Source organism: Antechinus flavipes, chromosome 2, assembly GCF_016432865.1.
Source record: "Antechinus flavipes isolate AdamAnt ecotype Samford, QLD, Australia chromosome 2, AdamAnt_v2, whole genome shotgun sequence".
NCBI classification, from domain to species: Eukaryota; Metazoa; Chordata; class Mammalia; order Dasyuromorphia; family Dasyuridae; genus Antechinus; species Antechinus flavipes.
Genome location: NC_067399.1, coordinates 544,354,454 through 544,381,801, shown reverse-complemented (window position 1 = coordinate 544,381,801; position 27,348 = coordinate 544,354,454). Strand labels below are relative to the sequence as shown.

The 27,348-nt window shown below is 36.6% G+C and overlaps 1 protein-coding gene across 1 annotated transcript in view; it reads left to right on the top strand.

The window, feature by feature from the left end:
* Positions 1 to 27,348, top strand: part of TLN2 (talin 2) — a 237,371-nt gene that overhangs the window by 69,812 nt on the left and 140,211 nt on the right. The window contains exons 19-29 of the mRNA XM_051980927.1: positions 293 to 459; positions 2,792 to 2,920; positions 4,883 to 4,996; positions 7,413 to 7,526; positions 10,346 to 10,480; positions 11,388 to 11,516; positions 14,429 to 14,531; positions 20,889 to 21,097; positions 22,999 to 23,118; positions 23,953 to 24,150; positions 25,136 to 25,275. Of these exons, the coding sequence (XP_051836887.1) occupies positions 293 to 459; positions 2,792 to 2,920; positions 4,883 to 4,996; positions 7,413 to 7,526; positions 10,346 to 10,480; positions 11,388 to 11,516; positions 14,429 to 14,531; positions 20,889 to 21,097; positions 22,999 to 23,118; positions 23,953 to 24,150; positions 25,136 to 25,275 (1,558 nt within the window). The remainder of the gene's footprint in view (positions 1 to 292; positions 460 to 2,791; positions 2,921 to 4,882; positions 4,997 to 7,412; positions 7,527 to 10,345; positions 10,481 to 11,387; positions 11,517 to 14,428; positions 14,532 to 20,888; positions 21,098 to 22,998; positions 23,119 to 23,952; positions 24,151 to 25,135; positions 25,276 to 27,348) is intronic.

The window sequence follows — 27,348 nt, the reverse complement described above, 5'->3', positions numbered from 1 at the left end:
AGGTTTTGTTAAAGCCTGTAAGAAATCAGTCCAGTTTGTTTCTCTATTCATGTTAATTCTGTGCAGAGGATAATTAAACTCTAGTTATTCAGGACATGCAGCTCCCATAGAAGATGTTCTTTTCCTTTGTCTTTCTGGAAAGGTGTTGAGTCTGCAGTTGTTATTCCAAGAGTCTGGTCTAGGGACTGAGTATTTTTACAAAAATGTCTCCATTTCTGCATCCCCATTAGGGATGAACAGGTTCCTTTAAAACACTTCAAGGTTTTGCAGTCTCACCTGTCTCATCCCCCAGGTGAGATGGTCCGGCAGGCCAGAGTGCTGGCCCAAGCCACCTCGGACCTTGTCAACGCCATGAGGTCCGACGCTGAAGCGGAAATCGACATGGAGAACTCCAAAAAGCTTCTGGCGGCCGCCAAACTCCTGGCTGACTCTACTGCGCGAATGGTCGAGGCTGCAAAGGTAATCCCGTGGATTCACCAGGACAAGGCATGGGGTCGGCTATCTCACGTAGGAATTTTGCGTCTCTTTAATACGCTGTTCTTCTAATCTACTTAGGGAATGTCATCAGTTGCTGATAGGGGCTGCAGGGATGTTCTAATCCAACTTTTCCTTCCCATAGAAGAGGCACATGAGACTCAGAAAGATTTAATCTTCCTAACCTAGTTCATACAGGTTAGCAAATTCAGGATTCTGAATACAGATGCAGTGTTCTTACTGCACCATATTTATTATTTTTTTGGTTTGGCCCCTACCTGTGATCATCAGTATGGTGTGTTCATACCCCCAGAGCAGGTCAGTTTTGGAGAGTTACATGGTACTGAAAGGTCAGCTAACTTAATATGAGTCAGAGCTGGCAGGACTTAAATCCTCATTTTTAAATTTCTTATTTTTACATAATCAGAGTTAAGTGCCTTGTCCAGGATCACACAGCCAGTAATGTCTGAACTTGTATTTTAACTCGGGTCCTCCTGACTCCAGGGCCTGTGCTCTATTCACTGCACTACATAGCTGCCCCTTCCAGGCCCTTTTCTAGTTCTCACTTTCCCCCTCTCTAAAATAAAAGGGTCGGATTAGATGATCACCAAGATTCATTGATCTGTGAATATTTAACAGATTAGGAAACAAATCCATAGAAGCAGAATGATAGCTCCTTCTGGGTGACACAGCCGAATGTGTGATCAAAATACCTGGTTTAATGACTTTCCAATCCAGGAATCATTTATGCTGTGTGTACTATGAGAAGAGACTAAAATAAATACATTAACAGTCAAGGATCCTGTATGGTAAAGTGATTTCACTGTCCCAATCAGTTATCAAGCATATACTATGTGAGAAACATGGAACTAACTGGAAGTGCTAGAGATGGCCAGATAAAAGCAGAAGCACTCTCTGCCCTTTATGAGCTTGCAGGTTGCTCCATGGAAGAGATTTCCTTTCCAGCAAATGTGTTAAGTGCCTGCTTTGGGGTCCACACTATTCCAGGCATTAGGGAACATCTCAAGTTTAGATAGGATGAAGTCCTTGATCTCATGGACCTCGGATTGAGGTATAGACCTAGTACACCTTCACAAGTAATTAATTGCCTTATAGACATCATTGCATTTCTTCTTTGATTTTTATTCAGGTAAAGGCCATGAGAGGAGGGAAATATGAGGGTGGACTCAATTATATGTGCTATAATTTGGAAAGGAAAAATAAAGGAACTTAACCACAATTGAACTACTGAGACTTTTTTAAAAATCTGCTATCTATTAACAATTATATTCCTCTTTTCCACTTCACATACCGTCTTTACTTTATAAAAACCTACCCAGACTCCCATGCCTCAAACCAAAATGAAACATCACTCCCAAAGTGCCAGGAACTTAGAGACAAAAAAATATTATAGAGGTGACCCCTTGGTTCCTTCCCTAATGGAACTTCTTCAAAGTACCTCATTTTTTTTGCTGATGCAGAAGAACTACCTTTCATCTCTGTTATTTCTTGGTTCTCATGACCAGAAATATAATTTTCAGTTAAATAATTCATTTTAGCAAAATTCTTTTACAACCTCAGAGTTTGTACATTATTTCCTACTTGTAAAACTTCCCATAGATGTATCAATTCTTTATAATGCTATAGGGAGCAAATATCTTATAAGGATGATTCACAGTTTAGTATAATCAAGATTGTAAATCACATTTTCAATTAACAAGAGAAATTAAATGATTGTTTTACTGTGCTAAATTTATTTCAAGTATTATATTTTTGTCCTGTGATAACTTACATGGATCATAGATAATAAAGGAGCATAAATGATATTTTGGCAGAGAATATAAAGGCCAAGTCTAAGCTTTACTTAAAATATCTAGCATACATACTTTATTTGCAAAACTGCAGGGCTGGTGAATTCATCATCACATTTCAAGACAACCATATTCTTTTTTTTGTTAGATCTCTTTTATAAAAATTAATCTAATTGAACCAAAATCTGGTTCTTTGTAATTTCTATATAGTTTTGCCGTGTGGGGTTAGCAGAATGTGTTAAGTACTTCATCCACATGGCAATCTTTAAAACACTTTAGAATATGTCTTAGAGTTTAATGATTTCACTTTGACTTTCAGAGCTGAGCAAAACATATGCAGATATTTTTAATGTCAAAAGAAAGCCTCTTGAGCTTAAAATTATCTCTTGGGAAAATTACCTTTGCCTACCAACCAACTATATTCAGAACAAAATTAGATAAAAGAACAATCAAAGGTATAATTAAACTCCCTGGACCTCTTGAAATCCTTATTTTTACTCTTACAGGGCGCTGCTGCTAACCCAGAAAATGAAGATCAGCAACAGAGACTGAGGGAAGCTGCAGAAGGTCTCCGGATTGCAACCAATGCAGCTGCTCAGAATGCTATTAAGAAAAAAATTGTCAACCGATTGGAGGTCAGAAAAAAGACCACCTCCTCCTTTCCCTCCCTCCCTTTTTCTGGAATATCTACTTTTTTATTTGTTGTTTATTTGAATTGTTTTTTCCTTGTTTCTTGCAAAATTTTTTCTTTGATCTAGGGGTTTCAAAATTTAGCAACTATTTCCTATGTGATTTCCACAAAGAATTTCTTTGAGGTGGTGATAGGTGGATTTTTCCTATTTCTACTTTTGCTTCACATTCTACCAGTCCAGGACACTTTTCTTGGATTATTTTTTGCATTGTTGTGTCAAGATTTGTTTGGGATTTTTTGTTTGTTTTTTGTTTTTGTTTTTTTAGTAACAGATTCAGGTAGTTTGATTATTCTTAGATTTTCCTCTTCTTGATCTCTTCTCCAGATCTGTTGTTTTTCTTAAAAGATGTTTCTCATTCTGTTCTGTTTTTTCATTTTCTATTTTCTATTTTGTTATTTCTTGTCTCTTACAGCTTTGCTGGTTTTCCCTTGCCCAATTTTAATTTTCAAGGAGTTATTATTTTTAAGACTATATCTCCTTTTCTAGTTTACCTTTTTTTTCATAATCTTATTTTTCTTGGATGGTTTTTGTTTTTATTTTTTCCTCAATGTCTCTCATTTGATTTTAACTTCTTTTTTGGATTCTATAAATTCTCTTTGGGCAAGGAGCCATTAAATGGAGAGCTTGAAATTTACTGACTTACTCTGTCATCTTCCCAGAATTCTTTTTAGTTTAAATAGGAACGGTACAAGTCAGCAAATTTGGAGCATATCTTTTTAATTAGTAAAAATAAGTCAAAGATTTAACCACTGGCACAAAGAATTTATATCTAAGAAATTAATTTTATTGAAGGAGAAGGGATTTCAGGTTTGTGGGAACTCTGAAGCTAGGATTAAAGTCAGTTCTCAAGCTATCATTTCATTTGTACCAAAGCAAATATTTTGAAAGCTAGAATCTTTAATATCAGAAAGCAGTAACATTTCTGTGATTTTTTTTCCCAAGAAATTGCTTATTTGGATTATAAATTTTGAAAGCTAATTGTTAGAATATTCTCTCACTTTTGGAATGGAGAGAATGGTTTATCAAATACTAGTGAATGTCTGCTATTTTCTTGAATCATAGAAAATAGGAAGATTGAATAGATGGGAAAAGAAGACCATTTTTAAAGTAAGAAATGTCAGTGAATTCTCATCAGAGTTAAAATGTATTGTTCTGTGATAGATCAATGGATATCAAATTTTGTATCATGTAGTCAGGAATACCAAAATTAGCATAGATTGGGGAAAAAGTGTATTGCGTGCTTGCACACATACGCATGTATAAGTTAAGTTTTTATCCAGAAACATCTCTTACACATGCCATTGTCCTCATCCTGGTTCTTTAATTAGAAGCTTTGAGATCCATTCATCGAAAACTAAATGTAAACATGTGCCAGGCTTGAAAGTTCAATTTAGCCTTTTTTTATATATGAAAGGGGATAGGAAAATGCACCAAATTATAGCTAAAGTTTCATAGTTTTTCTGTCAAGGCACTTCATAAGGGGAAAGTGTTATTCAATTATACATAAGAAAGACATAGGCATAAAGCATTTATGTTTGGCTTATTAGAGCTGCATGGAAAGTGCTATATTATGTTTTTTATTATTATTATTATTTTCAAGAATTCCCCTTATTGCCACTTATTCGTACCATTATGGGTAGGATTGTTCCTTGTCCCTTTACAAAAAAGACAAAGGGAAAATACCACTTCTGATACCAAGCTAACTTAATAACTCTTGCAGGTTATTGAACCTTATGATGGTTTCCAGGGATATTATTAAAAATCATAAAGCGATTTTAAAAATCGGTGTCTACTTATGTCCTTGTTCTTACACATACAGCAGGGACTGGACTACTCTACATGTAGGAAACAAAAACTGTATCTTAAAAAATAATAAATCTTTCCATGTTGATTCCTCCTTTTAAGGTTGCAGCAAAACAAGCTGCAGCTGCTGCCACTCAGACAATTGCGGCATCCCAGAACGCGGCTATTTCTAACAAGAACCCAGCAGCTCACCAACAACTTGTCCAGAGCTGCAAGGTAAGTATCCAGCCTGACAGAGTATAATGTCTATTGTAGATGATACTAAGAGTGTTACCACTCTAAGTGCCTTGCTAATTTAGTTAATGGATATCATTCAGGCCCACTAATCCAATTCACAATGGCTCACATATTCCAGGTGTTCCTGAGTCTGCTTTTTGTCAGTACTTAGCTTTTTCATTTTTTTTCCCAGTTCTTTCTTTCCTATGTCCTGGATTTACTTTCTCCTCTTTTTTGAAATTTGCAAAAATCACCGCCATTCAGTAGTCCAGCCATTTGAATACCATGAAACAGTAATAAACCATTGAATTTCCAAAGAGCCTTTCTTTTGAAGAGCTGGCTACTTCTCATTCATCCTTTACACATCATAATAGTGTTTCATTTTCCGTTTTGCCCTCTGCCCCATTCCACACCTTGAGTTTTTCATTCCCACTTGGTTTCAGCTCCATTTTCCTTTTGGAGTTGTCTATTGGAGCCTTTCTGTCTCGTTTTTTTTTTTTTTTTTTTTTATGAGATTCTGTCTTCAGCTAAGTAGGCCACAGTGAGCCTGGGTCTCTCAAAAGGGCTGAAAATGGTTTGATCTGGCAAATCCTATTGTGTGGCCATTTCTTAGAGATCTATCTATAACATGGTTCATCTTTTATACTTTAAAAAAAACTAATCAGGGAAGAAACATGGTGCATTTTTAAATTTAACTTGAACTCATTTGCCTGCCCCTCCTCAAGATATATCTGTGAAATTATTTATATCCACAGTATGGGGGTGATTATTACCATCTCAGAAACAAATTTGTCTTTGAAAGAATTGGATGATCCCACTATGGCTCTCTGAAACCAAGGCCCAAATTCCATATTCCCTCTTTGAGACAGCTCTGAGCTCATCTGCACAAAAGCTCTGAGAAATATATGAGGCAAGCATTGCAAAGAAAAGACCATTTTAGCCTCAGGCTTATCCCACTGCTTTTATGTGGAGGTTGCTGCTGCTGTATGGGAAAGCACTGCCGCGTGAGCTTGTACCATTGTTTAAGCTGCTGTTCTCCTCCCGATTTTGGTTGCTGCAGGGCCTGTCAAGCAATAAGGATCCCAACGGGATATAGAAATGGGCAATTCCACTTCTCAGAAGGTGCATGGAAATCAAGTTAATAGACTTGTAGAAGAAAAGGCTCCCTTATTAAAAAAGGAAGGAAAAGAAAAAATAATAACAAATAAAAATAGTCAATATAGTCAATTCCAGAAAAATGGGAGACTCATAATTTACCAGGTGGAGGCTTAACTACAAAACCCACTGAATTATAAAGCTTTTGAGAATCTAGTTAAAGAACGAAATATCTTGAGATTAGTGGGCAGTATATGATCTTTAAAGGGTTTATTACTTAAGAAAAAAGCCAGGGGGGTTAAGTTCTTTTGACGGAATCATGCCAGGCTATATATGGAAAATAAGCTTCCAAAAACATGGAGTTCTGATTCTTGCCACCTTTGGGAAGTCTTTCATATTTGGGGAAATGAAATATACTTGATGAAGGTAAGGGAAAAAAGGAACTGTGTCAGTATCCTATCTAACTCATGGAGATGACTTATCAGGAGAGAGCTAAGTGATGAATGCTTTTGCTGAGACCCAGGTAGTCCAACTTGAAAGTATTTGCCATCCACTGCCCCTCCAGATTTATTACCTTTCTTGCTTTGGATTAATTGATGGATCCATTTGACTCCATTTTGGCCATAAATTATGCTTATATCTTGGTTTTCAGTTCAGGATCCTATGAGTGAATGAATGATTGATGACATTTATTAAGTACCTACAGTGTGCTAGATAGACACCGGACTAAGTGCTTGAGGTAGAAATGCAAGCAGTTCTAGTAGAAGAACATAACACTTAAAGGGGAGGGAGAAAGCAGAGAATAGAAAAGATAGGTGTGGGACAGATAGCTAAGAAGTGACTTCAAGGTCTGGGTCTGCACCCAGGTAAAGTGAAGGCTTCCACATCCTGCATCCCATGGGGAGAGCCCAAGATTCTGATAAGGAGGAGATGATAGCTGGAGGGCAAGGGACATGGTTTGGAAATGATCACTTTATATGAAAGTAACCAGTTCAAAGTTGCAGTTACATATATTCTGTTAAGTTGAAAGCCCAGTTTCTGTGAGCTAGTTTTCACTCCTTCATACCTGATAGTCTCATCTGCCAGGAAAAAATTTAACTATAGAGTAAAACCCTGTATTTGTAAAGCCTTCTAAAGCCAAATATGCTTTCTAAGGTCTGGGACGTGTCTTTGCCTACCAAGGAGATCATGTAAATGAATTTCACGTGCAAGAAAAACCTTATACTAGGTTATTTTCCTACTCACTCTGGATAATTCAACATAATTACATTCCCCAGATTACCCAGAGGTGCTTAATTATATTTTCCCTTGCTTCCCACAGGCTGTAGCTGATCATATTCCTCAGCTGGTCCAAGGGGTAAGGGGGAGCCAAGCTCAAGCAGAAGATCTCAGTGCTCAACTAGCTCTCATCATTTCCAGCCAGAACTTCCTCCAGGTAGGTAAAATTAATCAACCCATTCAGGACTCATAGACCCTTGTATTCCCATTGTCCTTTGAGAGAGAACATTTTAAAATTAATTTCTTTTTTTCAAATCTGTCTCTTCCTTCCTTCTCCTGCCCAAAACCTCATAAGAAAATGAGAAAAACAAAACCTTAATTACAAACATGTATAGTCATACAAAATTCCTTATTGGCCATGTAAATTATATGTGTGTATCAATCTATCTAGATATATTTGTTGTATATATCTATCGTTCAGATATATTCATAATACATTTTGAAATGTATCTCAAACTGCACTGAGTCTATCACCTCTCTGTCAGGAGCATGGTAGCATGTTTCATCATGAGTTTTTTGGAATAGTGAGTGACATTGTGATGATCAGAATTCCTAACTCTTTTTGTGCTGTTTGTGCTTATAGTATTGCTGTTATTACATAAATTGTTCTGCTGCACTTCACTGCACATTTACAAGTGTTCCACATTTCTCTGAAACCCTTTCCTTTAGCATTTCTTATAGGACAACAGTATTCCATCCCATTGATAAGCGTAAATAGTTCTACCCAGCCTCAGTTGATGGGGCTGCCCTTATCCCCATATTCCACTTCTTTACTACCACAAAGAGAGCTGCTACTATAAATATTTTGTGCATATGGGTCCTTTTCTTCTTCATTTGATCTTAAAGAGAGAAATTAGAATGCCTCCTGCAGCTTCAACAAATGTTTTGTGGTGGAATCAGACCCTTGAGACTCTCTTATTATTTTTCCAGTTTCAGAGAAGATAGATTGAGCATTGTAGAGCAGGATGCTAAAATATAGCAAAAAGCCCTTGGGGCAGATGCACATGATGATCCTTTTTATTTTTTTTTAAGGACTTTGTGACTTTTCTTCTTTCCTCTTTAAGGAAAAGAAGTCAGGGAGAGAATGTGATAAATTGGAAATCTTGATGAACAGGCTTGCACTGATTATTGCTTTCAATTTAGAAGTGAGAGTAAACTGGATTCTGAAACCCTTAAAGTAGTCAGTCAAAAACTGTGAATGAGACTCAAATCTTTGTGTCCCCTTCAGAGATATGCTGGTTCTCTCATATAAGGAAAGAAAAACAGTTGGCTTTCTAGGTATTTGGGGTGTGTGTGTGTGTGTGTGTGTGAAATTTGTTTTGGAAATGTAGGCTGCAAAGAAATAGTTATCATAACTCATTTTCTTCCTTGGAAACACGTTATTTGGTTATTCGTTATTATGAGGTCTGTACAATAGATGTAATCTAATTCTTAGGAATACCGGATAGGGAGTAATTCCATGAATTTATTGGTTGAAGGAATTCCTTCTAGCAATTCATGTTAACACTCTCTCTGTACCTTATAGTTTTAGAGAACAGCCTAGATTTCTGAAAGTGGCCAGGTCAGAGTAACATAACCACTTTGTATCAGAAGAGGCAGTTGAAACCAGATTTTTCTTCTTCCAAGATCTACTCTTTATCCATTATGCCATGTTGCCTTTCTTTAAAAAAAAAAAAAATGCCATTTTCATAATGGAATAGTTATCCCTATTCTTGTCAGTTTTTCAGTGCATTTTATTTGTGAATCTGGCTCTTAATAAGAAGACCCTTGTTTATTACTTGTTAATCCCAACTTGTATCATGGTAGCATGATGAAGACTAGGGAGATTTTTCTCCCTTACCACTTCCACAGTTTTGCTAATTTTCAATGCTCCTAAAGATCTGAATTCAAGCATTCTCAGTATTCTTTCTGTAGCCCAAATTGTAGAGAACGTATGGGGATTAAAGAAACACTATTGGGATTTTCTCATTCTCAAATTAAAATCCAGTTTTAAACACTTAGTAGGTGTGCAACCTGGGTAAGTCATTTAACCTTGTTGTGCCTCAGTTTTCTCAACTGGAAAGTGGGGATAATATCAGCACTTACGTTTCAGGATTATTGCCAGAGTCAAATAAATATTTGTAAAATGCTTAGTTGCAGTGGCTGGAGCATTATGTAAATGCATATTCCCTTTCTTTCCCAAGACATCACAACCTTTTTGAACCTGACACACATTGACCTTCATCATTTTCGCTATTCTTCCCTTTTAAGTGCTAGAGATCACATATATATATCTACATGAAATAACTTCCATGTCCAGTAAAGTGGCCAAAAGATCCATCCTTCTAGAGCCAACCTGGCTACATATGTGTATCCAAATCCCCCCACCTCTATATACTTGTGTATTTTATGTTACTTTTAATAACTGTGGGAAAACTACACTTGAAATTTAACATTATAGCTTATGAGGATGCATAAACATTAAAGAAAAGAGTAGTAGAAAACCCCTAGACAAGATCATTTATATACCTAGAAAGTCCAGTGAAGTCACAGGTCTGGAACAAAAAAAAAAGTTCCCTCCTTTGCTGTTGTTTTGTCCCAGACCTGTGATTTTCGTGGTAAAAGAAACCGCTCTACTAATACAGATGAGTAACAATTCTGCAGTTTAGAGTTTTAGAGAGTTTTCAGAGGAACTGAGAAGTTGGGTGACTTGTCCACAGTCATGCTGCCCATTTGAGTCAGAATCAGAAACTATAATGTTCCCTGTTGTGGAATTGACTGTTTAGCCATTCCCCAAATAGAAAGCAGTCTGTCAGAAATTTAGTTTAGAGCAGTCCCTATATAATAAGGTACTGAATGGAGACGTGACTAAGATATAAAACTGAACAAAATCAACAAATTAGAGGACTAAGCAAGAAACTGCCTTTTAGGTCTCTGAATAGGGGAAAGTTCATGACCACACAATAGATTCTCCAATTGCTTTCTGTTCATATTTAGCCGGGAAGCAAAATGGTGGCGTCTGCCAAAGCCGCGGTACCTACTGTCAGTGACCAGGCTGCGGCTATGCAGCTGAGCCAATGTGCCAAGAACCTTGCTACCAGCCTGGCGGAGCTGAGAACTGCCTCCCAAAAAGTAAGTACATTTTAGATCTGTTAGTATCAAAAAACATTTAAAAAAAAAAAAAAAAAAAGAGCTCCTTGGGATAGTTTAGGGGTGGGAATAGATATTTCAGGGTATGTTTTGAATACTCTTTGGAAACCGCCTTTAATATAGTCAGATTTTTCCTTTCATTTAGTTTTTCCTCTTTATGTCATCTAGTTATTTGTCCCCTTCAGTTCAGATAATTTTAGGTAAAAAAGCCTTGTGTTCTTCTTGCCTCCCTCCGGAACTGGCTGGTGCAGATATTTCTAAGGTTGGATTTATAGTGATCTCTTCTAGCATCCCTTGAAAATAATTTTGTGTCATTTGAGGTGGTTGTTGGTCTCTGACATGTGTGTTCGTTCCTGTTTGTCACATGACAATTTTGGTAAAGTAGCCGAGAAGATTTTTGAGTCACTTTATCTTCCTATGTTTCTTCTCCTACCTTTCTTGGATAAATGATTGTAAGTCTTGCACTAGAACATCTGACTTGGCCATAGAATCCGTCTTTCTTGGATTCCGTTGGCATATAGATGAATGAATGAATGAATGAAGCGTTTATGAAAGGCTTACTGTGCACACAACACTAAGCACTAAATACACATAGAAGAGGAGGCTCGTGCTCTGAAAGAGCTCTCATTCTGATAATGCATGTGGAAGATTTCAGCTGCAAGTCACATGGAAAATTCACAAGGTCCTCAGGATACAAATGGTCCTGCTTCTTCTAATTAAGTCACATCAGTTTCTGATGCTGAACCATTTGAATAGTGCCATAGTCCCAGAACTTTGTTTTCTGGGTCTTCCTTCTCCATCGCCTCCAGATGCTCTTTCTCCACAAGATTCAGGGATTCCTTGTCTAGATGTAAATGTTTCCTGCTTTAATTTGTTTTTTTCTGTTTAGGCACATGAAGCCTGTGGCCCAATGGAAATTGATTCTGCTTTGAACACCGTACAGACTCTCAAAAATGAACTACAGGACGCCAAAATGGCAGCTGTGGAGAGTCAGCTAAAACCACTCCCTGGAGAAACTGTAAGAAGGGATGAGGGCATGGTCAGGAGTGATTTTTTCCTCCCATTTCTAGAGAAGAGGATTAAAGTGACATTTAAAGATAAAAGTGTGGGTTTTTGTCATAGGTGTGGAAAAACCCTTTGGTGTATTTGGTTCAAATTCACTGGTGGCCAGAATTCTGCTTTCAAAAATACTTGGAATGTACAGACCCAGATTGATCCCATTGAAGCAGAGAGCTAGACAACTTTGCTAAAGATCTGGCTACTTCTTCTGTACTTATTTCCTAGCAACATGGCTTGGCAGAAAATGGTCACCTCTTTCTTAGAATGCAAGAATAACATTCATATTTCCTCCCCAAATATTCTTTGCAGAGAGCATTATAGGTGTGGAGCACTGCATATAATGTCTAACTTCTTTAATATGTTGATTAGCTTTTCTGAACCCTTATAAAGGTTTATTCTAAGGAAGAGAAAAAGGTGAAAAAAGATCATGTAAAAACAAGATATGTGTTTTTAAGAAATAACATACATTAACATACTATATTTGAGAAATAAAGTTTAGTGACAGACTTTTTGTTATTATAAGAGGGTTGATAGTGCAAAAATGATAACATCTTGAAGAGAGGGATAATTGATTGTTGAAAATCACAAAAATAGATAATCCATTAAATGTAATCAGTGGACTTAATGTCAGGAAGCCCTGAGTTCACTGTCATTTGCTACATTTGTGAACTTGGGCAAGTGATTTAATTTTTGAGCCTCACATTCCTCATCAGTGATCAGCATCTCCAAGGTGGACTCAATGGCTGCCATGATCCCTTCTAACTCTTAATCTATAATCCTGTGTCCACAAGATCCGGGTTTTCTTCCCAGCTTTGCCACCGACTAGATATATGACTTTGGGCTGTGTGACATCTTTTCTACAGCCACTTTTTTTCTAAAATAATGATTCCTCTTCTGTCTTACCATATTGTAAAAGTCTCAAAAAGAAGGCTAGCAGAACATACTGTACATAAGCAATGTGATATTATTATTTCTACTACGGATATGATCTGGGTCCATAATATAAATGAATTCATGATACTGCAAGGTGATTTATGTCAGGATTTAACTCCTATAAAAATGTTCCAGTCCCTATATATTGTGTCAGGCTGCCTTTCCTCATTAATATATACTGATAATGTAAAGCATGTAAACAGCACTTTTCTGCTGCTGCTGGGTGAATAGATAAGTGGGTTTTTCCAAGCCTGAGATATCCCATTGTGTATTCCTATAAATGAAGTTGCTTTACTCAAAATAGTCTGAAAGCAGTTGAATGCCCTCAGGCACATTCCATCTCAGTTTCCGCTGACATTTTCTGAATGCAGCAAACCTTTTGCATTGCAGATGCATCTCAATTGCAATTTTATATTTTTATCTGGAAATAGTTTTATTGGCAAGCATTTCTAAAATGGAAGCATGTACTTCTACTGTTGCTACTAAAATTAATTTTTTATCCAGATTTTTCTAAACAGACCAAGAATCCAGAAGTTCTGTCTTTGCATCAATATTCCTAGGATTCTAGATTTAGGAGACACACTGTATCATAGTGAAAAGAGAAATGGCCTTAAATCCAAGACGACCTCAATCTAAGGCTCACTTCTAACATGTAATTGGCTATGCAATCCTGGGCAAGTTATGGGACCTCTTGGTGTTCTAGGCAGCTCTTTAAAACGATAAATTATGGAGACAATACTGACCTGCCTTAGGAAAAGGTGTTCTCAGATAGGAACTCCTTCTATTAGTTAAATCACAGATCTTGTCCCTACTTTCTCTAATCATAGATTATACCAAAAAGACAATTGCTCTAACTCCCCTTACCTTTTTACAAATGAGGAACTATATGTATCCCAGATAGGTGATGTGTCCAAGATCACCCAGGTGACCTTGGATATAATGATAGAGCAAGAATTTACATTCCAGTCTTCTTATTCCAAATATGTTGTGTTTTTCCACTGGTAACTAGGATGTAGCAACTTTAAAAGGAGGAGGGACAGGAAAAACCCAACCTTATATATGAGAGTCTGTACTAAATGTTGAGACATCTTGCTAAGCTTTTTAAAGTTTTGCATTCAAATAATGACCCTAGCCTAGTCATTTGCCAATCTTTAAATGAGCTAATTGATCTTATAAAATAAATTTGCATTTATTTTACTTTTAAATAATAAGATTGTCCATTTATCACAATCAAAATAAGAGATTGTGCCTTAGATGAAAAAAATCAACATTTATGAAGCACTTACTTAATATATAAGATGATGTATTAGATACTAATGATAAATAAAAATAAAATAGCTTTTGCTTTCAGAAATCTTATATACTACTGAGGAATTTTTTTTTAATGTCATTTGCATCAGTTTACTTACCATTCTCAAATTCTCTATTAATGTTTTACTTGTACAGTTTGAAATAGAATAATGAAGTTAATCATTTTGAGAGCTCCTTCATCCAAGTGAGGTAGAGGAACAATCCTTTAGCTCACTTAGTTGATAGAGGGAGGTCCTTGGCTCATTCTGAGGATTTGCAATGAATGTTCCAAAAAAACTTTTAAGAGTCATTATTCTCATTAGTAATAAATTTATATGGCCCTTTCTGATTTACAAAAACACATTTATCATAACTCCCCTTTGAAAGATATAGAATAAAGCGTTATTAGCCCCATCTTATAAATGAGGGAATCATTAGTTGTATGTATCCATACAACTAATAAGCACTAAAACTTCAATATCTGATTTCACTTCCAATGTACTATATTCTGTACCTTATTGTTTCTAAGTAGAAATCATTAAGGCACTGGCCAATCCTTGTGAGGTTTTTTTTTTTTTTTTAATATCATGAACTTAGTGGGGATTTTTCATTTCCTCAAAATGGTATTCTCCATTTCTATTGTTTCAGCTCGAAAAGTGTGCCCAGGACCTAGGAAGTACTTCAAAAGCTGTTGGGTCTTCAATGGCCCAATTACTGACTTGTGCTGCTCAAGGAAATGAACACTACACAGGTAGGTTCTTCATTATTCATAATGCCATGTAGTAAATTTGTAGCCAGAGATGAACAGAGAAATATTTCATTTCTGGCATCGGCAGCTTTTTACTTGTTGAGTGATTTTATTTTTAATTCTTTCATGCTGATGGTGAGAGTTCCAGGTGTCATTGACCATCATGGATAGAAATTTGTTTTTAGAGGGGTAGCTGAATTAGTTACTGAAATGAACTTCCAGAGTGGCACACTCTAGTCAATTTAGAAAATGTCTCCAAATCATTTTTTGACAGAATTGTGTTTTCTAAGACTAAAACATAGAAATGTGCATCATGTCAGTGGTTAAAAGCCCTGCCTGGCTTTTATTTAAATTGATTATCATGTAGTGCATCATCCATTTTTAAGGGAATCCAAGGCACATACGTTAATTAATTCGTTGGAAATACAGTAGTCATCAGTCTTCTGTCTGTGCTGTTTGTTTTTTTTTTTAATTTCCTTCTTCTCTACCTATTTCTAGCTATAGTTTCAGATCTAACTAAAATTATTTTTTAATGTGTAAGCCAAAGTTCTGGAAATTAGTTTATATAATCTATTTTTCATTCTAGAAAAAAAATTGAATATTACATTTATTGCTTGCCTTCTCAGTGGGTGGTAGATGGGATGGGAAGAAGAGACAATTTGGAACTCAGAATTTAAAAACAAAAGTTAAAAATAAATAATAATTTTTTAACAGATGTTCCTTAAGAAAGAAAATTTTCATGGTGATTTTAAAAAAGCAAACCAACTTATTTTCTTGTCAGTAAAGACAAAGAATTAATACCACCACTGTTGTGTATTTTCATGTTTAATTGATGTGACTTTTTAAAAGCATTTCTTTTATATAAGATTTAATGTGATTATATATTCTTCAGAAATCCAAGTGTTCACAATGTTTATACAGATAACGGTCCAAATATTAGTGCTTATACATCACTTACTTAGACATTAATTGCATATTGTCTCCCTTATTAGAATGTAAGCTACTTGAGTTCAAGCGTGATTTCATTTTTGTCTTTCTCTCTTCAGTGCCTAGATTAGTGCTTGAATATATTTCATTATTGCTCAGTCATGTCTGCCTCTTTGTCACTCTATTTGGGTTTTTCTTGGCAAAAATACTGAAATGATTTGCCATTGCCTTCTTCTGTTCATTTTACAGATGAGGAAACTGAGGCAAACAGGATCACACAATAAGTGTCAGAGGCTGATTTGAACTTGGGAAGATGAGCCTTCCTGACTCTAGACCTAGGGTTCTATCTGTTGTGCCACCTAGCTTTATATATTAATTGGCACTTAGTAAAGACTTGCTGATTAATTGAGGCTTCTTTTCCCCATAAAATGAATGATGGGGATATTCTTTCTTATAGCATAGTCTAGCAGACAGTTAGTCTAGATATACTTACATTGGTAGCTAGTTTTCAGAGAATTAGAGTACAAGAAAATTCTTATCACAGAAAAAGTCTTAAACTGAATTTTCCCTTCTTTTAAAACTTAGAAGGGACTTCAGGATCTTGAGTAGCCCAAGAATCTTCATTATGAACAGTATTTATCTCTGTCCTGTATTCCATATGTTTTCTGTGTATTTGGTCTCTCTGGTTGTTTGAAAAAGGTAGAAAAGATAGAATGATCACCAAACTTGAATTTGTGAGAATTGTGGCCAAATCTCAGTTGTAACATTTAAATTCTATGTGAACCTGAGCAAGTCACTTAGCTTTTCTGAATGAAATTCAGTTTCTTCATCTGTAAAGTAAAATTAGTAACCATTTTATATCTATCTGTATTATTATAATAAGTCTGAGTTATCATTATTATAAAGAAATATTTACTGTTGTCATCTTTAACAGTCATTCTTAAAGTCTTAGCCCATCTCTTTAATTACTACTTTCTTTTTGTGTGTTTTCAAATTTATTCTCCCTCAGAGAGTACCTCAGAAGAAAGGTGGTGGTATCTTATTTTCTGCATGTGCATGCATTCATGCACTATGCATTTTGATTGGGGGGGGGGGTCATTTGCTTCTTTTGTAACCAATATGACTACTTCACTGACTTTGCCATCATTGGGCAGGATTCCGCCTCTACAATTTGAAGCTTTCTCTTTTTCTCTTCAATATAAGTTTTTCAGTAAAGCTTTGGGTTCAAAAAGACAGATATTTAGTAACTAATTTAGGGCCTTGAACATAATAAGTGCTTAATAAATTGAGTAATTTGAAGGCAATACTAATGGAAGATATTGAGATAGGGAACGCCCACACCACTTTCTTGTATAGCTACTATGGATAAATTAAGGCTGGGATATCTTCATATTTCCATCTAGGTTCGAAAATAGCAACTGGTCAGTACATTTTGAGTGAAGAAATTTTTTATCCTAAAGTTATTTTCAGTAATTCAAATAATATCAGTTATTTTTCAGGGGTATAAAGTTTTACCAGTCCCTGTATACAGAGATTGTGGAACTCATTTAAAATTAATTTTGAGACAATTTAAAATCTTTTCCCTCCCACCCCCAGTTTAATCATGTGGTAGCTGACGTTTACTGACATAGTTGTATTTGTCCAATGGTGATCTTAAATTTTAGGATAAAGAAGTCCCTATAATAAAGATCAGCGATTATGAGGGGTTTCTTCTGTATTTAATCTCACTAGTGCATATTTTCCAGACACTGCTATTGAACATAATTTAGGATCCAGATGGTGAGGGAGCTGCTGAAGTAATTTATGGCTTCATATGCTTTTTTGTAGTTTTTAAAAATCCCTTTGCAGTGCTTTCCCAATCTTAGTCCTGGCAATGGAATTCAGACCATAGAATTTTTTTGTTTTGCTTTTTAAGCCTGTCCCCTTGGTGGTCACTATTTACATTGTTATTGCAAATTCAACCATTGAACAATATTAGATTTTTGCCAGGTTTTTTTGGTGGCCTGTTTTGACCTTTATCAGTGGTTTCTTCTTGCTTGGAAACTGAATCATGTCTTGTAGATCCTCAAGTGCTATGAGTTTCAGAAGGAATCGAGCAGAAATTATTTGGGATGAGTGTACCTAAATCTTTGAAATTCATGTTTTCCTATATGCTTCCTTTTTACTGAGTTGGTTTCTTTCCAAATATGGTCTTTATCTATAAAAATATGTTTTGCATCAAATGAGTCTGCCTTTTCTAGCTTCCTTTACCAAGCTGGTTAATACAGCTCTTTTTTATATATATTTCTTTCTTTTCCCTCCTTTCTTCCCTCCCTCCCTCCATTCCTTCCTTCCTTTCATCCTTCTATCTATCAGGCAAGATATCTTGGAGTTTATGGATTAGAGTTCTTTCTTAAGTACTGTGCCTTAAACTCAAGTCACTGTGGCTCTGGCTTTCGTTGATTGGTCCCAGGCCAAGCCCTACTTGGTCATTGTTTGGACCTTGATTGAGTCAGAGTAAATATAATTAACAATTGTTTCTATTTTGGCCACAAACCTGCATCATTTCTCTTTCCTAGATTGATTTTTTCCCCCCTGAACTAGGTAAGAGGCTGTTTGTTGCCTCATTTCTTACCTAGCCTTAATCACTGATTGGGCATTGCCTCAGTCAAACTGAAACCTGTTAATAAAGACTAGCTTAGAAAGACTCAGGTCTCCCACTGCATCCAGGCCCATCTCCAGTCCTCCTGATCTCTATCTGGCCACTGCACCCAGGTGGCTCTGGAGGAGAAGGTAAGACAGGTGACCTTGCCCAGCCCTCCCTCACTTAAAAGCAGTTCGCTTGTGTGTCATTCCCCTCCTGATGTCATGGTCATCTTCAGCAGTGAAGGGTAAACAACAACAACCATTATGTCCTCTGGATGTAAAATTCGTTTGCATTCTATCATGGGTGATAAGTAAATATGGGGATAAAAAGAAGATGTAATTCTGAGCTGAAATCAATCAATAGGAAAGCACTAGCTAAACACCCACTCTGTCTCAGGCACTATAATAGGTTCTGGGAATTCATTCTAACAAAAATATATGGGACCTTAGAGATCATCTAGTTTAATCCTCTTTATTTTATAGCTGAGGAAGTTGAGGTCTGGAGAAACTAATTTTCTTATGTTCCCATTTTTGGTAATTGTCAGATTTTGAGCTAGAAGCCAAGTCTTTTTCTTTCCTTCCCACCCAGTGTTACTACACTCTGCTTTGTCTATAAAGAAGAGGCTTATGTCTAAAATTAAATGTCCATTCTACTCATCTTTTATCTTTTACTCACATTAGCCTCACTTATTTTTGCATATTTTCTTATGAACATTTTGTCAAAAATCTGCTCCAACCCCAAACTGCAGCGACGACAAATTATTTTGTTTAAAAGTGTTCCAGCCTATATAAACTACATTTGAAGCTTGCTTGATAAAGTAGGGATTGGGAGATTTGTAATTTGCATTCATTAGGTTACAGAGCTATATCCCAGCTGTGTCATTTCCTAAATATTTACAATTAGGCAGCCTGAGATACACCAACACTGTCTCATTTATGTATTTGAGTTTCTTCTGGTCTCTTTATTGCACTACTGCACCTCACTCTGAAATGACAGGACCACCTACTGACTCAGACTAAGCCATAATGCTTCCCTGCTGTACATACAGAGTTTAACTTTGAACTGTCTGAAAATTATCACATGAAGGTTGGAGTTGCAGCTGTAAACCACTTATTAGGAGTTTTTATGAATTTGTCTTCTTCATGAGTTTCAGATGGACATGAGTATATTCTATCCTTCCCATCAATCCATGTCTTAGCTTTGCTAAGCAAGCATTTTCATATTTATTGTCAGGACTTAAGGTTGTTGGTGAATAAGTGCTCCAGGGGATAAATTGGAATCAAGGTCAAAGAGTCTGCCTTCACGGAGAATAAAGTAGGAAAACAGGTTAAATGGCATATAAGTAACCTTTTAAGACTAGAAAGAGCTGGCAGTCCTACGACATCATCAGAGGGGCAAAAAGCAGATCAATAAGCCCTTATGAAAGGTGTCGCTGTGTACCAGCTCAGTCTAAAATTTGCTCAGTCCAGGAGGAGCTTTTGCTCTAAAGAGTGAAGACAATTCATAAAGAGGAAACAGGAAGGATGGTCCACCAATGATGTGGCTTGGAGCTGGACACCGAGCTCCTGAGGTGGAGGGCCAGTTCCATGAAGAATTAGGTCAAAGCTCGCTTATCAAAGCCCTTATTTTTTTCTACCCATATCCACCAGCATGGTAGAATTAGCTTCTTCTCTAGAAGTGCTGGGGCAGTGTACTGGGGTGGGCCGGCCAGCCTGCAACGAGCTACGACATGGACAGGCCTGGATTCTGTATTTTGTGACATGATCTTGTTTCTCAGAGACCATGTTAATACTATTCCTACATTCTGGTCTCCTCTTGGCAACAAGATGGAGGTGAATTTACACATGTGTAATGGCTCTGTGTGTGTAACGGTAAGCATGTCTAAAGTGAGGGAAGAAAGAATAAAAGCGGGGAGGAAAGTTACATGACTATTTTCTTATATATTTAAAACAAATAAGAACTTGTACATAATTGATTTTCAGTTTCACTGTAATCATCTTTTTATTTCTATTCGATGTTATGGAAATGCTTGCTTTATTTCTAATGTTCAGAATAAAAAATTTTAATCATTATTTGCATACTACTTTAATGTTTCCAAAAAGCTTTCTGCATCTTTCAAAATAGCTAAGTAGTTGCAAATATTATCTGTTTTGGAAATGAGAAAATTGACTCACTGTGAGAGAGGTTAAGGGACTCCTCCAGGCTTCACACAGACAGTAGTTAATAGCAGTGAGACTTGGATCCAAGTTCTGGAGCACCATGCTAACTTGAGCCAAGTATGTGAGCACATTTACCCACTTATGTGTCTAGTTGCTTGCCTTCAAGTGAGCCAGGTCCTTTTGCTTGCTTGGTTGGACTCTTGAGTGTACTGTCTCCCCTTCATTGGACATTCACCCTCTCTACTTCATTCCTCACCCTCACTGTCACTTCCAGCACTCACACCCATCAGGGTAAAATCACACCCTTGTCATGACTCCTCATGATGGGTCGATATGCAGACCCTAGTTTTATAGGTTTTATTTTCATGAGCCTTTCCAACATCTTTAGTAATAGGTTGTAATTTAGAAAAAACATCAGTCATTCCCCATAGCCATGTGGCCATTTTCTTAAGTCATCTCCTGTTTGTGGCGATTCCTTTTTCAGAGGCCCTAAAGAACTGGTCCCTTTTAGCCAGTAAATAAAGGAAGTCTCCTTCTACCTTTAGTAATGTAAATAATCATTATGCCCTATCATAATTTTGTTGCTTGTTGTAATTTTAAACACTGGCTTTATATATGGTATGCTAACAGGTGGATTTTTCCTTCAAGGGGTGGCTGCAAGAGAGACAGCCCAGGCTTTGAAAACTCTGGCGCAGGCAGCTCGAGGAGTAGCAGCATCCACCAATGATCCTGTGGCAGCTCATGCTATGTTGGATTCAGCCAGAGATGTGATGGAGGGCTCAGCCATGCTCATTCAAGAAGCTAAGCAGGCCCTGATTGCCCCTGGAGATGCAGAAAGTCAACAGAGACTAGCTCAGGTGGGCCCTCAGGGTAGGCTTTATGTTGCTTGGTTCTGACTTTTGCTAAGCTTATCTGTGCAATAAACACTATAACTATAGAATAAGATTCCAATGCCTTAAACTATATATGGTATAAGATAATTTTCTGTCTGACCATGGCATTGATGTGCAGAACTGGCAGAAAGCCAGAAAGGTACAAAATAGTATTCTCTTGTGTTATCAGAGCCTTGGGGCCTTCACTGTAACATTTATAACTTAAAAGACAAATATCAAAATATGTAGGAATCATAATTTTTTTGGCATTGAATATGTGCTTTTATTTTTTAAAAAATCATTCTAAAAGCCATCCCTCCATTAGGTCCTTATGTGACTTGGCAGTTAACTTCACTTATTTCTAGGGCCAACTAAAAAGGTTTAGTTTGCCTCCTGCTGCTTCCCAAAAAAATCAAGTGAAAAGGCTTAAAATTTTCTGAATTATATGCTAAACTTTAACCCCCATCTTTATAACAATGAAATCACAAGTCCATTCCTTAACTCTTTCCCTAATGTGTATTTGGAAGATATTTAAGCCTTTCTGTCCTTGATGAGTTCAGTCTGGCTGATACATTGGAGGAAAATTGAATCTGTTACTGTGACTGTTTTCAGTCCATTCAGGTCAACAAAAGTAACCAATTAATCTGTTTACCTTGACCCTATATTTTGGGATAGACCAGCAATATAGAAAGAGATCTATGAAATGAAAAACCCAGTTTTTTTCTTTCTCTTAAACTGGATTTTATTTGCTTATTTTTTCAGACTTAATTTTTCTCCTTTCTCCCAGCCTCAAAGTGTAGGACTACTCATTGGTCCACTCTCAATTGTCTGAGGGGCTTTGATGGTCAACTTCTGACCTCCATTCTTTTTCTAAATAACCTGTTGGTCCTTTGAGCCCTGAGGATGCACCATATTAAGTGAAGGCAAGTGCCCCTTGCAGTTAAGAATTTCTAAGCTCAAGAAATGTAACAGCCTTAATTAACCTCTCCAGTAATGGAATATCAAGTGTGAAGCACTATACCCAATTACATTCTGTTTAAGAGAACAGAATAGTACCCTTATCAAGCAGCTGGAGCAACAAGTGAGGTGTCTGCCGGTGCAAAATAATACATCCCAAAATGAATATGGAATTATTCAAGTGATACAGTCACTCAACTAGGATTTCTTGTTTCAAAGGATTTTTCAGAATCAGGGAATTCAGAATGATTTTTCATCCTTGTGACCTTAGCAAAGTTCATGAGATAAAGGTAATTCTATTTTTTTTTTAACTTTCACACAGCTTGAACTAGTTGTTACTAGTTTTTGGAATCAAAAAGCACTTTGGATTTATTTGCTTTAGGATATCTACTTAGGTACATTATATCACCAAACTACCGCCACTGCCAGGTCAGAATGTTAATCCCCAAGTAGCTTGGGCACCTTGGCTTTGGATCCAGAATCTTCCCTGAGAAATGGTAGTTTTGTAGCATTATTTTTTAATATTTTCTTTATGGAACCATTATTTTATTGGCATAGGAAGTTCCCAGTAATGAACTTCTATTAATACAAATTGACACTTCTTTGCCATATAATCTTGGAGAGACTCGATGAACTCCTGAGAGGAAGTGCCTAGGATCACTTTGCCAATATGTATCAGAAGGAGAATTTGAACTAGATCTCTTCAGAGGTCAGTCAATTCTCTATCCAGTTCACCAAATTACAGTTTTAGATAGATAGTGATAATTTCCATGACTTGCACCTTTTGGGGATGTAAAACACTGCAGTTTCACCAGGATTAGGATGTCCATTCTACATTTTAGCAGCACAGAATTTGCATTCAAAGGACCCTTAATTTGGTCAAAATGAGATTTAAGAAACTCTTTTATTATTTTGTTTTTCCTTCCAAGGTGGCCAAAGCTGTGTCACATTCTTTGAACAATTGTGTGAATTGCCTCCCCGGGCAGAAGGATGTGGATGTGGCCCTGAAGAGCATTGGCGAATCCAGCAAGAAGCTGCTTGTTGATTCAGTGAGAAGAATCATTTTATTGGGGAAGATGTTTAAGTATTTGGATTTTTTTCCAGAGTAAAATAAAGTCTTTTTGTCCTGAGAAGGTCACTTGGAGAAACTCTAATTCTTAGGATGTTTCTCTTTTGGCTAAGCAAACTTCTATTTCTCTTGTCACTTGGAGGCAGCACTTATTTCCATAATTATACTAAATTCCTTTATTGCATTGCCATAATACCTTTTCCAGTGGATCCATAACTCATTGCTTTTTAAGATCTTCTTAGCAGAGAAAGTTAGTGGGGGGAGACAACTTTGATCTCTCTCTTGGTGGTCTCTCTCCTGCATTAGAAAAAAGAGAAAAGGGAGACAGTCCCACTGTACTTAAGGGATATTATCACTTGTAGCTATCTGACAATTTTGTCAGTTGCCCACTGTGGGGAAATGAAAAAGCTGTCTATTACTAGCAAAGATCACAAGTTTAACAACAAAAAAACTATTGCAGGGTTCTCTAAACCTGATAATTATTGCCTAAGTTAATTATTGGTGGTTTAGAAAACCAGAAGGCCTTAAATATGATAGTGGTTTTATTTTTCCCCTACTCTTAGTTCTTAAGACTACCAGTAGGTCCATTATTGAAGCTTCTTTCCATCTAAAATTTTAATCTCTTAAGTTCCTCACTTCATACTATTTTCCTAAAGTTAGATTTGCTTTGGGCTCAAGGCTAACCATGTCAAAGGACAAGTTTAACTTGGTGGGATCATAGAGACTTTCTTAATTTTATCATTACACACTTCGTAGTGACCTGACACCTCCATCCAGGATGAGTCACGTTTTCCTCTCTGCTTTCTTACCCTAGCTACCACCAAGTACCAAGCCTTTCCAGGAAGCTCAAAGTGAATTGAACCAGGCTGCGGCTGACCTGAACCAATCAGCAGGGGAGGTGGTCCACGCCACCCGGGGACAGAGCGGAGAACTAGCAGCTGCCTCTGGAAAATTCAGTGATGACTTTGATGAATTCCTCGATGCCGGCATTGAAATGGCTGGGCAAGCTCAGGTAGATGGGGCTTAGTACCAAGTTCAGATCTACCTTTCTACTGGACATTTGGGACTTCAGTTTCCTTGTGTACATTGATAGAGACAAGCTTCAGGGAGTCTAGGTATGTCTCTGGTCTATATACTTAATGGGAAGATCCATGATCTGGGACAAGCCCCTTAGAATGGTGCTACCCGAAGGTGGTCTCAAACTTGGATCTTTGCCAGTGAAAGAAGTATTTCCAGGCTCCAGAGGATGAGTTTTTCTTTTTTGGGTAGAAACACGGGGTGCATTTTAACAGAGATTAGGGTAGCAGATTGGAATTTAACATAGCTCAGTAAAAATTTGTATTTATATTTTCTCGTGCTCTTTGGCCCATTTAAAACTATCATTTTGAAACCTAGTATCAAACAATTAAATGTTCCCTCCCACAAGTGAATAGATAAACCTTTTTAGAGCAAGGGAACATGACAAGCCTTAGTATCACTGTTTCCTGAACTCCAGTGATCTCCCTAAGAGAGAGTAAAGGTGTTTTTTGCCCTCATATTTACAAAAGATGTTTTCTTTTTTTTAATTTTCAGATGCTAGGCCAGGTGAGAAATGTCTTTTTAGTGTGTAGAAAATGCCAGAATGTAATCAGCCCTGAGAATAGAGACAATGTGGGTCATTTGTGCCAGGCTGAGATGTGCAAACTGCTTGACAACCCAGGCATTGTTAAGCAAGTTGCTGGAATTGTTTGTGGGGGGTGTGTCTGCATGCACTCGCTTGGGAACACAGCTCCTGTCAGATACTCAGTTGCTTCGGATAGATTCCTGAACCTAGAACATGATGTGTAGTGGGGCATCTTTCTGGATAAGTGGAGCCACCAGTCAGTGTCCTACAGAGGCAGGCACCTGGAAACGGGGTCTGCAGAATGGGATCTATACTGTTATTTCAAAATGTTCCCTGTGGCCCTTTGAGTTCCAGGGCTGATAAACAATTAGTTTGGTTCCTTTTGACTTTCCAGACTAAAGAGGACCAGATCCAAGTGATAGGGAACCTCAAGAATATCTCCATGGCATCCAGTAAGCTGTTGTTAGCGGCTAAATCTCTCTCCGTTGATCCAGGGGCCCCTAATGCAAAAAATCTCTTAGCAGCAGCTGCAAGGTAAGAGGGGGGAAAATGAAGGGTTATACTGTGTCATTGTGGCAATTCTTTTCTGTTATAATGTCTTTAAATGCTTGGTCTAGCCTCTTGTTGCTACGTGTACTGTGTGTGTGTTCCTTGTAAGTAGCAGAAATGATCAGACTACTGGTAATTTATGAAAGTTGAATGATTATGTTTTGAATGAATGTGTATCCTGCACATAATAGTCATTTAATAATGGTTTATTGGGTTGAATTTTAAGTTGCAGTTTTCTTTTCACAAAACTTTTTTATCCTTTTAATCCTAATCATGCACATTTCTACAGTGATTTAAAATTTGAGAAGTATTTTGCCTAACTATAGTCCTGAGAGGTAGGTAATACAAATATTATTTTGTTCAAAATATGTTTTCCTCTTTTACAGCTAAGGAAGCTTAGTCTCTAAGTGGTTAAATGTAAGTGACTGGGTTGGAATTTGAACCAAATCTCTTGGTTCCAAATCTGTCGCAGTCTTCAGTAAATTCCAAGCTTCATTGATTTTGCAGGCTCCAATTTAAAGTGATTTTTTTGACTGCTTGATCCTTGAACAACTACATGACCCATTCCATTTCTTCCTCTTTTTTTAAGCTTTAAATGTAGATAGATTCCATATTTACCATTACATTTTGTCATTGTTCCACTCAGAAGAGTAATGTTATTGACTTTTTTTTCTTTTTCCTTGTAAAACTGCCTTTGAAGTTTCCTTTTGCTTGTGGAGCTATCAAGTCTACTTATGGTTCTCACCAAAAACTTTGATTCTTTCTCTTCTATTCTTAAATGATTCTTAAGCCTGTTTTACAACTAGTGCTACCAGAGAATGAGCAAATAAATTAAAACCTTTCAAATTCCATTTGTTTGATTCTGAACTTAACGAACAACAAATAAAGCAGGCATTTCCACATACATAGTTGAACAGAAAAAAAAGGATCATACCCAAAACTATGAATCTCTTTTCTGTACAGATTGTTTTTCTTTTTAAAATAAATTTGAATGTAACTACCATAACTGTCCTCCTTATCTATGTGTTTTTTTTTTCTGGTTTTCCTTTTCTTTTCTTTTTCTTTTTGTCTTTCACTCCCTTTCCCACCACCACCACTAGAAAGAAAAATGGAAAAATAGAAACAAAACTATTAAAACAGATTTGCATAGTCAATCAAAATAAATTTCTACAATATTCATATCTTAAACTATATGTCTTAATCTGAATGTTGAGTCCATCATCTTTCTTCCAGGAAATGAATAGAATCTCCACATTGGTACTTTAAAATCATGATTGGCCATTGCATTTATCAGTTTTTAAGTCTTTCAGAGTTATTTTTCTTTATGTTATTGTATAGATTGTTTTCCTGGTACTGCTTATTTCATTCTTGCTCAACTTCAGACAAGTCTTCCTAAGTTTTTCGGAAACTATCCATCCCTTTTCTTATTTCTTATAGCATAATAAGATTCCATTATATGAATATAAATTTTTTTCAGGCATTTCTCTACTCATGGACATCTACTTTGTTTCCAGTTCTTTGCTACTATGAAAAGAGCTATTATAAATATTTTTGTATATATAGATTCTTTTTCTTTGATCTCTTTGAGATATAGGACACAGGTATTATTGGTTTAAAGGTGATGCACGCTTTAGTGACTTTTCAAAATAGCTGGAGTATTTAACAATTCTACCAGTAGTCCATTAGTATTCCTCTTTTTTCTTTAGCTTTTCCAGCATTTGCCAGTTTTTCACTCATTTTTATCAATCATGTAGTTATGAGATAGACTTTCATATGCTTATTCATAACTAGAATTTATTCTTTTGTTCATTTACTTTGCCCATTTTACTAAGATATGATTTCTTATAAATCATTTCCTTATATATCTTGGATATGAGGATTTTGTCAGAGAAACAGGTTATAATAATTTTCCCCAGTTAACTATTTCCATTCTAATTTTAATTCCAAACATTTTGACCATTAAAGCAAATTTTAATTTTATGTAAGTGATCAAAATTGTCCGTATTTTCTTTTATGGTCCTCTATTTTTGTTTTATAAAGAGCTATTCTCTATCCATA